General features: G+C 36.3%; 2 protein-coding genes across 2 annotated transcripts; both read right to left on the reverse strand.

The window, feature by feature from the left end:
* Positions 1-525: 525 nt before the first annotated feature.
* ATL63 (TOXICOS EN LEVADURA 63) lies at positions 526-1588 on the reverse strand. Its single transcript, XM_089600931.1, has one exon. It carries the CDS (start codon positions 1466-1468, stop codon positions 701-703), a length of 768 nt encoding a protein of 255 aa, XP_089457057.1. The 5' UTR covers positions 1469-1588; the 3' UTR covers positions 526-700.
* A 3389-nt stretch (positions 1589-4977) lies between these two features.
* Positions 4978-11940, reverse strand: F2KP (fructose-2,6-bisphosphatase). The gene is made up of 23 exons (XM_089630642.1): positions 11542-11940; positions 11372-11435; positions 10900-11198; positions 10603-10812; positions 10186-10395; positions 9969-10064; positions 9721-9819; positions 9592-9621; positions 9432-9485; positions 9180-9233; positions 8960-9037; positions 8753-8844; positions 8610-8667; positions 8418-8492; positions 7835-7882; positions 7345-7442; positions 6857-6932; positions 6218-6280; positions 6023-6114; positions 5847-5915; positions 5679-5742; positions 5507-5572; positions 4978-5425 (listed from the first exon to the last, which is right to left on the reverse strand). Exons 1-23 carry the CDS (start codon positions 11734-11736, stop codon positions 5348-5350), a joined length of 2268 nt encoding a protein of 755 aa, XP_089486768.1. The 5' UTR covers positions 11737-11940; the 3' UTR covers positions 4978-5347.
* Positions 11941-12479: the final 539 nt, after the last annotated feature.

Genomic DNA, 12479 nt, shown 5'->3' on the forward strand with positions numbered 1-12479 from the left:
TTAGTGCTTCCAATCTTTGGTTGACAATTTTGATATATCTTCTCACGCTGTGACGCTGAGACTTGAGACATAATAAATAATTCAAGACAGAAGAATCAAACTGTTCGAAAATTGCCTTCCTTCAAATAATTTCCTCGAGTTTAAACTTTAAAGTCGTAATAAAATTCAAGCTTTATGTATTAAATTCATTAACATACGACAAAAAGTGTTGAATTTATTTTATTTTCTTTAATTTTTTTTTTTCACACACTTTCACAGGCATGCCTGCCAGCTAGTAGCAAATCCAGGTAAGGGTCCATATTAGCCCTGATAATAGGAAGACCTTCAGTTTTTGTTTCACTTTATTCAATGCTTGCTATTAATAATATCCCGATGATATAATATATATTTGCACTACACACATAGCCTCTGTTTTTTCTTTGACTCTCAGTCAATTCACTTTTTAGAAACATGTATGAAATGCATGTTTCTAATAATTTGACTCATCATCATTAATGAAATGGATTTGTTTCTAATAACAGCATAAACAAAAATGATATATGAATTCAAAGAAACAAAATAAATTATATAAACAAAGCATTATTCATAGCCAATATTACCTCACTTGTGTAATTACACTACTAGAGCAAGTTACACAGACATGTACACCAAAAATATGAGGTTACTTGAAAAAAATTCTAAAATAAAACAATTTGTTTCTTCATCCCGTTGACTCGGCAGTGTTGACCGGAGAAACCTTTCTCTCCGACCGATTCCGACTCAGCATTCTCTTCAACGAAGACCCGAACGAAGACGACGAGCAACCACTCTCCGACGAGCCATTAATCTCCGTACTACTCTCGTTACTATTTCCGTCGATTTCGATAACCAGAAATCCATCACCACCGTCCTCGGCGACTCTCGGATCACCACGATCCGCGATCTCCACGATCTCCGGCAGATCGGACGGAGCAGAGCTACCGTCCTGAGCCGCCACCGGAGCGCGGCAGATAGGACAATTGGAGTGCGATCCGAGCCACATATCGATGCACTCCACGTGGAACTCGTGGCCGCACTTCGGGAGCCTCCGACCGATCTCGCCGCCGTCGAACTCGCTCAGGCAGATCACGCACTCGGCTTCTTCGCCGCCGGAGACGAAGAGCGGGATCGCAGCTATTGCGGAGGCGTCCAGGCCCTTGGAGGCCGCGCCGGAGCGCGCGGCGAGGTCGAGGACGAAGGAGGAGATCGGAATCGGAGGAGCTTGGCGGTCGGAATTGGAGCTCCGTCGCCGGCGGCGATGGCGGCGGAGAGAGCGAGAGTGGAAGGAGCTTCGGGCGTAGAGGTGGAGGATCAGGACGAAGAGGACCACCACGACGAGAGAGACTATCGCCGCCATCATCACGTTGTTGTCGTCGGCGGAGGAGAAGATCGTCTGGACGAGTCGGCTCAGCACCGGTCGCTGAGTCGACTCGGTCGGTGGGCTTGACATTGGTTTAGTGTGTGGAAAGGAAGACTCTCTCTCTCTCAAGTGTTGGTGTGTGTGATTGGAATCGGATTCAGCATTTGCGTGTTTTGGTCACCTAATCTTTTAAGTCTCTCTTTGAGAGGAGTCTGAGTGTTTATATATAATGCTGTGGCAAGTACGACACTGAAGAAGCGTATCGTCACATCACTACTCATTTATCGGGATTAATTGTTTTATTAATAATTGGCACAGACAATAATATAACTGCTGCTCTACAGAGTTTAATGTATTATTCAAGCAATAAATTTCACCAAAAACAAAAAAGCTAGTGAAGCAGAGCTAAGACCTGGAATTACGTGTAGGATATACATTTCTTTAGTTTGGCGAAAGCAAAGTCCCAAGTTAATTAGGACTTCTAACTAATTATTTTCCGTAATATTTATTGTCACCGTCTATAATCGCATGAGTTAAAGTAGATCACTTCATTGACACATACGGTAGTTAGTCTATGTAAAAACGTTGCTATTATAATGTTTTACTGGTAGTTTTACAGTTTTACTTATGAATAATTGTACTAATGTTAGACCAATATTTGAAATATAGGGTATCTCTCCTTATTAGGTTGCTGTTAAACTGAAATTTACTCCCCCAAAAAAAAAAAAAAAAAAACTCAGCAATATTTAGGTAAAATGTAGCTGAATTTTTCGATTTATACAAATCATAAACTCTTTTTAATTTAATATTATATTTTTCTTTTGATTAGAAAAATAGTACTCTATTTAAGCGCTTTAATATTTATATTTGGATCTTATTCAATGTTAAAAATTATTAATAATATGTATTATTAAAACAAATAATAAGCTAACTAAGCCACTCGGATTGGTCGGAGCGAGGGTGGTGCTCGTCTATGCAATCCACAATGTCCATGTGCGGGCCCTAGTTCAAAGGCATCGATTCCCACTTTGGACCATCGTCGTGGAACCAGGTTATCCGGGATGAAGATAGAGAACCATAAGTCGTCTCCTGAACAAGATTCAAATATTCACGTTATCAAACTTACGTTAATATGTGTAAATAGTTGCAAATAGTTGTAAACAATAGTAAAAAACTGTTACAACATGTATTAATAATGTTGTACTTTTTTTTTTATCTATTAATGATAAAAATTAATTTGTTAACTGTAAATTTTGAAATTCTTGTATTAACAACTTACATGTTAACAAGTTGAGTTTGATAATATGGGAAGAAACCTATGTTTAAAACGTTGACTTTACAAATGTTCATAATATACACATTAATAGTTGTTAATATGCAAGAGAAAAAAAATCAATAACTGTAAATAGTCGTTAAGTTGCAATATATAATAATCATCAAATTGTCTCAAAATGTTACGAATATCGTTTAAAAAAATTATTTAAAAAATTAAATAACCCTATATAAATAATAACTGAATAATCAACTCTTTTAATTATGGATTAAAGTCAACAAACAATGCAAATAGTGATAACGTGTGTGTGGTGGATTTTGTTTCTTTATTTATTGCAATTACTAATTAATGCTCAGATTGAAGTTTATTTAATTTAAAAAATTGGAGAATTTTTTAGCGGGAAGTTTTACATGGTATTTAAGTCAATTTGTTCTTATAATTGCGTGGTAGTTATTTACCAAAAACTTAAAAAAAAACATTGGCTTTATGACAATTTCTAACGTTTACATGGCTATATATCCACTTAACCTTTATTTAAATATATATATATATATATATATATATTTATATATCAAATAACTATAGAATATTGCTGCAAAAAAATAACTATAAAACATATAATATATAAGTAAAATTAGAGTACGATTCTGGTATATATAGTTTACAAGACATGTATACAGTTACCAATATATTAGACGTTTGGACGTTGTATCTTTTTCCCAACTTTTTTATATAGTAATTGAGTAGTTGGTATTATTTATTTAAAACAGATTGAACGAAACCAATATATACACTTTCTAAGGTTATAATTAATATATATATACATGAAAAATTAATAAACATAAGAAGTAGAAAAAAGTTGTATAATTAATAAACAGAGACGTGCCAAATCCACCGAAGAGCTATAATAATGCCTACTTATTTAAATGTGAAACAATCGAACAAAAACATTTAAGGTTTTCATAGGAAACCCAGTAAAAATTACACCGTTTTAACCTTAAACCGTTGAATGAATGACATCCCATGTGCCATGAAATTTCCCACCATACGATGAAATGCATGCATTAAAAATATAATTTATAAAATATGATGATAATATTAATCACATGACATTTCACCATACATATACCACTTCTATAAATATTACCTCTGAATTGAAATTACTACATTTAAGTATGTAGTATATAATATATATGTGGTCCCATGCGAAGAATATATCACATGAATTGATGAATAAAATAAAATAAAAAAAGGAAAGTCAAAGAAGAATCCTGTATCGAAGGAAAAGAAGGGTAAAAAGGAAGGAAAGAAGAGAAGGCATTTGTAAATGCGATGAGAGAAGAGACTCGTGAAGGCGACGGCGGTGAGTGAGGTGGAGTGGGTGTTGGGTTATTAGACTCATGTGCCTTTCTTTTTATTTTATTTTCTTTTTATTTTTTTGAAGGGTGTATTTTCTATATTTATTGAAGTGGGTTCGCCGATCCCAAGAATCTAGAGAAATTATATCAATAATTTCCACTAATTATTTGTCACTTGTCACAAATCAACTAAAATCTAAATATGGATATATTTAGTATCAAATCGATCAAAAATTAGATTGATTTCGTGACACATTAATCACCAACCGATTGTAATTCGTAATCGATTTCATATTGAATGCGTCAATATTTGATTTTTTATTTTATTTTTGATTAATGACAATCGGTATTATTACGATAAATTTTTACTGTTTTTAATATTCATGGTGCCATTACCTATTATAAATTGGAGTCTTTGGAGAGATGTGTCTGACTCTTGACTCTGAATGAAGTGAGTCACCAGCTCTTCAGGGGTCCCACGGGAAATTTTTACTTTTTAGGCGTTCACATACTTTTTCGTTTCTTACCTTAACCACGGATTTATTTGAGTTGTTGTTGACTAAGAAAGAGACGGTTCAGTATTAGTCTTGCTGATATTGATCCAATAATCTGCAAATCTTTTTTAGGCAAACGTGTAATTGACAATTCTATGAGTGAAGACAATTCATGTCCGCCTTGAAAAGATTAGACACCAAACCAAACAGGATTTCCCAAATCAAGAGCATTGTAATTAGCGAGTGTCGCATCCAATGATCCTTCTAAGTTCTACCCTACTTATCAACATTCACACAATCAATACTCCGATCAATCTGAAATCCTTGTTGGTTATTTAATCAACTTAAATCTCTAATTATTTTTAGCTTTACAGAACCAATCTTGCAAATCCAGTCATCGTTAATCTTGCAATCAAACGCATATAGTTTATTTTAGAAGAAAGAAACAGTGTCGTACTTGCTAATAGTTCCAACTAATCCCAATTTCTCGAACTACTTTTATTCATTCAAACAGACGAAGGTGTCAAATTATATCTTTTCACGACTCATGAGCCTCCTATCCGTCTTATGATATCAACATGCAAAGAGTTTGACAGACTTTATATATTGCATTTTTTTTATATTGCCAACAGACACATCATATCCACGGTTGGATAATATGACCACAATCATAAGATTGGTTATTATCATTGTAAAAAAACTTTGCAGATAGAACGATTATAGTGAAATTACAGAATAGTTACAACTTTTTCAATGGACTGAATTTGAGTTCAATGTTTTAATTCCGGCGTTTATGATGAAGATTTTCACAAACCAAGAAAATTCCTTTGGACTGTGTTTCAGTTCAGTCCATGAGTTTGTATCTTTTCTCTTGCACGCCTATGACTCCCATTTGTATCTCAATGATGGTATGAAGTGGAATCTGACAATGAATATTTGATGTCAAACAAATGGCCAAAAACATGTGTTCACAAAATAATTACGGCATATAATTATTAACTACCTCAATATGCGGAACTTCTTTCAAGGGTCTGTCAGCAAAATACGCATACAACGCCCTCAAAACCGCCTGAAAAAAAAAAAAAAAAAAAAAAAAAAAAAAAAAAAAACCCTTGTTAGTTCCATAAAAACATCCGAGAACTGAGTAAGAATAGAATGATTAAGAATGCATTAACCTGGTGAGCTATCACCACCACAGGTGCTCTTTGTCGTTCGAGTTCAATTATAACCGGCTCTAGCCTGAATTTTGCAGCCAAGTTGAGTAATCATCATGAGAGCAAAAATAAATTAAAAAAATACTATGTGGCAGAGAAATGATATTTTGGAATCGCTTAGATACAAACCTTTGGATAACATCCAGATAAGATTCTCCACGTGGATAACGATACCTTAGCTTGTCCTTCTTCCGTGCCCTGCAATTCATGAAAAGCTGATTACTATTATACAGGAAAGAAGCCAATATGTTTTAGCACTTATTGGTGATCCAAGTTCTTTTAATAATATTAGTAATCCAACATACTCATATTCTTCTGGCATGTTCTTCTTTATTTCTTCGTATGTCATTCCATCACAAACTCCGGCATTGATCTCTTCTAACGCGCGCCATTGTATCTGCCAAAATATATTAATGCTTCACTATAAGAAAAACCATACCAATCTATCATAGTTATTGCGTAAGGATATATTATGGAGTATGTAAGGGTGGTACACATACCTTCGGAAACCCGGCAAGATTGCTAGCTGTCAGAATTGTTCGCTGCAGTGTGCTAGTCCAGATCTAATTGATGCAAAATCACACGAAAGGGTCAATAGGGTTTTTGATAAGAAACATAAATAAACTATGTCTCTGTCTTCATTTTCCGAGAACCTTTACCAGCTAAAGCCATGCCTGCATACAGGGACGGAGCTAGACTCCAAACTTTAGGGGGCTTTAAAGGGAAATTTCTTTTTCAGGGGGGGCTAATATGTAAATTTTTAGGGTAAAAATAAGAGGAAAAAAAAAATAAATTTAGAATTTTTTTTTTTTTTTGCAGATAATTTCATAACTAGGGCCAAACCGAGCTAGAAACTTGAAGCAGCAAAATAATTGGTTCTCCAATTTTATTTGCTCCAAGTAAGCCTCAAGTTCCAAGCATGCCAGTGTGACTATGAATTGATGTCTATTAAGCTAGAGAGAAGTTTCTCAGAAGAAGAGAGTATATTGAAAGTTGAAACTGGGCCTAGAGATAAAATAAAATAAAACACACACACATTGGTACCATTTACTTATGAAATTGGTTGAGACATGAGTGACTCAACAAAGAGACAAACATAGAGGGAATAAAATATTTTAAGAGGACGTGAAAAAACTTACAGTAGCAGCACGCTCAGATTTCAACCTCTTTTCGACAAAGTTGGAGAGCTTCTTTGCATAAATTTCACCAGCATCACTGTTGGAACAAATGAGAATATTTGGTAAGGTACAAATTGATTTCTTGAACACGAGACTTGAAACAATAGCGAAAATGCACCGATCAGAGAAATGAAAAGACTTGACGTTTCTTCGCATCACATTTATTTTCGAAAGCAAGCGCGAGACTCTTGCAAGTCATCGGCCAAATCGTTGTTTGAGAGCCACAGTGGCGAGCATTAGTGCCAAGTTGATTTTAAGTATTGTAGGGCTCCTCTGTCAACGAGAGACTTTGAGAGAGAACCTATAGCTATGTTTCATATGAATCTTTCGATCCCATATGATCACATTCTATATCGTTGCAGTAAGTTCCAGTAAGAAATCCAAAAAAGGAGAATAATCACACTACTTCAAGAAGTCTTTGGAAAACAACCAACAAATAGTGAGTGTACCTTAAAGCAGTGTCACCCCCAATTCTTCCTCTGACATTATCCCTACTCTCTCCATGCCTAGTGAGTAAAATTGGGCGCGGAGTGAGATGTGTATTCACCTGTAATTATTGTGCAAGCTTGTTACATAAAGAGGGAAATAACATGAAAGAGAAATAAAGAGGCTAAATATGTCTTGTTTATCAATAAAGTAAAATAGACAATCTGGCAGAAAGATTATTACTCGTTCTAAATTTTTTGGTTTTCAAATACAGATTATATGAATCGTCCTGCGAGGAACAATAATAAGATTACATGAAAATAAACTTGTTCCACCAAGTCACGGATTATATCTTAGGATGTAAATTATTGTTAAGTCAGTAGAAACCTAACTTTGAGATTTTACATCCACTTAACTTAAAAATAAGAATCGACCATCTCTGACTAATACATTAGAAACTGCAAGAACTAAGTAGATGTAAGATTAAACTAAATCTTCATATAAAATACATACCAAGAAAAATACAATCCGCCCTGGAAGATAGCCACTGATATTATTGACCTGAACAAAGATGAATGTTCGAGTTATTAACAGAAATGAAAAAAAATAAATAGCTTAAGATAAAGAAAAAGCCGAAAGCAAATCAGGAGTAAAGTGCAATATCATAGGTAGAAACATCTATCTTTTAGTTATAAATATAGAACATCATTTGAGGGTGCAGAGAAAGATCCTATGGAAAGCCCAAGAATCGCCCTTACCACTAGACCAACTCCTTGGGGTTATTAATTACTGAACTTGTAAGTTTAATATAATTAGAGGCAATCTTGCATTCTCAATGTAACTTCTACATGACTCATTTTAAGGGAAAAAAAAAACCATTTCTTACAAGGAGGAGGTAATCAGATAAAATCAAATGCACGACAAAGTCGGACGCTACAAAAGTCAATTCCATATTTTCTCAGGTATAAAATAAATTTAAATGACTCGTAAATGTTAATGAGAAATGTTGGGACTTTTATGAGTTGTCCCCGCTATAGCTTTACATACACGTAACAAATGATAGATTAAAGAAAAACGTAAGAACCGTTGACCTTACTTGTATTTGTCCTCCATTTCCCTTGACCATATCAATCATTTTGATGTATGATCCCTCTTCAACTGGTTCATAAACCTAGTCAAAGAAACAGAAGCGCTTATACTTCAGAACTACTTTACAAAAGAGAGAAAAAAAAAAAAAAAAAAAAAAAAAGTAGGATCAAAGCTCTTAACAAATTTCTCAGGAAGCTACCTTTTCATAGTTAGCTAGCCGGATTTTAAAATCTCTCAATCCAGCCTCAAAATCTGGTCTGCAAAACGCCACGAATTAACCCAGAAGTCCCTACACTTACATTTAAATATAGCAATTAAGTTTGCACTACATGAAAGCCATACTCTTCTGCATAGTCAGGACTCTGTTGAATCTTAAGCCGTATGTTTCTTTCAATTATTTTCTCGTCATTGCATAGCGTTTCAAGAAAAATTATCTGCAGCGAAACATAAAAAGAAACAATTAAATTAAATTTCAGCAAGTATTAGTAACACATCAATGCTTTAAAAAAAAATCAAAATTATAAGGCAAAAAAACCTCGTTGAAGATACCTTGCAATTTCCTTCAGCCATTTTCATCAGCATATTTCTTCTTTTACTAGTGCTGTTTGTGGCATCAAAGATTCCAACCTACAGCAAATAGCGTTGCATAGAGCAGAAGCATGAGAAAGAATCCATACGAACTAAATATCAAACTCTTTTTTTTTTTGAAGTCAAAGATAGATCGAACCAACAAGCAGTGGATGAAATATCACACTTATAAAGTACTTACCTGGCCACCTTCTTGCATCCAGGCGACCATGTCATCAAACGCTAGAGCTGCTACCTAGTAGCATGTCATATATTAAAACTATTTACAGAGAAAACAAAAGTTAATCGTTATTAATTACCATGATATTCAGAATTTACAGATCAATCTGTTAAATCGGATTTTAAAACTAGCTAGCTTAAGTAAATGTCACGCGGACTACTTCTATTTTTACTGCTCTCATTTGGTAACATTGTCAGAAACTCTCTAGATTACCTCATTACGTGCCTCCATGCCTTCAGGGTTGTCCGCTCGGAAAAAGTCAGCACACTACAACAACAAACATTTTTAACCATTAAGATATATACACCAGCACTTTCCAGTTTAAGTATTGTATCTTTGTTAAAATCATGCAAATAAAACCATCATCAGATACCTGATTAACTCCATGCTTTAGGCGACGATACTGCAAATATATAAAATTATTTTAAATTAATTTGGGTCAATTACATATCAAATCACTGCCCTATGTTTTCACAAGTGTAAAAAAAAAAAAAATAGCGACCTTTCCGACATTGAAGTGTTTGGTGTCATGACCCAACCAACGAAGATACCTTGTAAGTTTAGCTGCGGTAAAAGTTTTTCCACGAGCTGGTAAACCAACCTAAAGTTGAAGAAATGTGTAAAGAGTTTATCACGCCCAAGAAACCGAAAGCTGCGTACGACTGCCTAAAAGCCGATGAATGTTTCAAATTCAAACTACCAAGTAATACAGCCATAATACAACATTATTTATCATATTTGATACAATACCAGAACAATTGCCAAATGTCTGTCCTCCTTCGGTCCAAGCATTTGATCAGCTATAGCTGCTGCTGCAACAGCCCCAGCAGCTGCAGGCATTGTATTCTGACAACCATAGAAAAAAACGGAAGAGAGAGAGAGAGAGACAGAGAGATCAATTAAATATTGGTGAGATTCATATAATGGATGACCTTTATAGAGGAGAAATTTGATATTTTCTTCCAACCTTGCTTTCTTTGTCCAATTTGAGATCCAAGGAGAAACTAGAAGCACTAGACGATTTAAGGAGCCTGGGTGAACCGACACCTCTATCGACAAAGAGACCCCTGTGGCTATCCTGCTTCTGCATAGGTGAAAGCGTTCCCACTGACTTTGACTCTACCGTCCCAGAGGATGAGAACACCTTTGATAGGTCTGGGACAACAATCTCCATTTCCTGGTTTGAGATTAGAGCTATTTAATTCTAGGAAAAATATTTTAATCCCGGTATACACTTCCAAAGATTATTTTTGCAGATATCCTAGAAATGCACTATAAGCCCTAAATTACAATTACGGGTAGTGGGATTTTTAAAAATAAAAAATAAAAATAAAAGAACTGATAAAATAACAAAAAAATTAAGGGACGAGTTATCGAAACAAACCTTAATTTTTGCAGGCTGATCACCATCCTTGGAGGAATGTGAACCACTGATGGAACTATCAGATTTAGAAAATATCCCGGAATGAGCTATCGACCTTGGAGTCTCGGTCATGTTTGCTGCGTAAACCAGGCATGAATTGAAACTAGTTGCCGGCGCTGGAACAACATAATGTTCAAGATCAAGCTCCAAGCTGGCCAACGAACAACCATTCTGCGCGAAAACAGGATATGAAGAAACAATCTTTCCAACCCCAAAACGCTACGCAGTAACAAGTAAAAAAAAATAACTTTTTTTTACCTCCGCATCATCACCCTGGGGGACGGAATCTATGGTGACATCAGGAATCCCGCGAACAGCGGACGGCCTGAGATTCTCTTGGTAAGCCCTCCAACTAGCCGCGAGGTCAAAAGGGGAAACTCTGTTTGCTATGATGAAAACCCGATACTCAAGGACTTCCTCGCTGTTGAGCCTGAACAGGGCTAGCCTAGCGTCCCCTTGCAGATTCCCGCCGATGAGTTGCCGGTTCGGACCTTCCTCGATCACATGTGGTGTACTGCTCTGCTTTGGCTTCAAGAGGAACTTGAAGTCCAATGTTTCTACGCCCAACAACACAGCAGAAATGATATCAAATTCATAGACACTATCTAATTAAAGTTCCCCAAAAGCAACGATTCTTCCCATTTCTTTTACCCTGAGGCCCTAACTAACAGATTATAAAAAAAAAAACATTTTAGCGGAAAAAGGTCCTTTGATTTATATAGCCAATTACCGTGATTCGGAGGCACGACGAAGCTCAGCTCCCACATCGACGCCGATTCCCGCTCCATAGCGAGCTATTGAATTGATACGCAATCACAAAACAAAGAAATAGATTACGAAACCCTAGACCAGCCAAAAAGAGTATCAACAAACAAAAAAAGGAAAAAGGAAAACACGAACAGCTTTGGAAGAGTCCCAAGAGCCAACGAGAGGCACAGAGCCATAGACGTGAGGAATGAGGTCGGCTTTGAGCTTGAAATTCTCCATCTTCAGCGATACGTACAGCTGTCCACCGCCTTCGTCAAGACTCTCGTTTTCTCTCTCATCGCCGCACTGCGAACCTCCTTCCATTCCCTTTGAAGTCACCGTTCCCATCTTCGCGCACTCTTCTCTCTGTCTCTCCCAATTACATGCGTAGTGTATACGCGTGTGTGCGCATATATATGATATATATGTGCGTTTTGGATAGAGCAGAAGTGAGTGGGAGTGAGTGAGGGATAAGAGAAGAGGAGAGAATAAACTCCGATTAAAGATAGAGCGAAAGGGACGGTGGTTTCTTTTTTTTTTTTTTTCTTGGTGGAGTGTTGAGGAGAATAGGGTTGGGTTTCGTGGGCCCGAAGTTTCGACGATGACCGAGCACGTGACACGTGTTAGGAGTCGGACTAAGACTTTTTTTGTTTGTTGTACTGACGGGAAGTAGGCGAGCACTGTTAAAACTAGCGGGGGATCAGCGTTGGGACACGTGGCGATGCGTGGAAAGAGGAGGTGATTGTGGGGTTGTGATCGCGAGTTTGCGAGACCACGGAGGAGGAGAAGAGAAGGAAGGATAATGTCGTGGCGCCGGGTCAACGTGTCAGCCCAATCCTAACCGATCCTACTGACCAATGAGATTATTTTATCTGAAAACAACGTCTCAATATTAGAAAGTCAAGTGTTGCTCGATGAGTACTATTCCTTCTTCTCTTTTTTTTCTTCTTTTTTTAGCAGGTCTCGTAGATTTTTAGATATCAAGAACCAGATTCCAGACTGTTTTATACCGTCTTATTTCGTTTTACAACGATGCATTTTTCTAAAAATTAAAGATATTTTTGACCATCGTCTTTGACCTCTTTAACAAC

This window comes from Urtica dioica, chromosome 11, assembly GCF_054948205.1.
Source record: "Urtica dioica subsp. dioica isolate 48M chromosome 11, U.dioica_male_clone48M_v1_H2, whole genome shotgun sequence".
Lineage (NCBI taxonomy): Eukaryota > Viridiplantae > Streptophyta > Magnoliopsida > Rosales > Urticaceae > Urtica > Urtica dioica.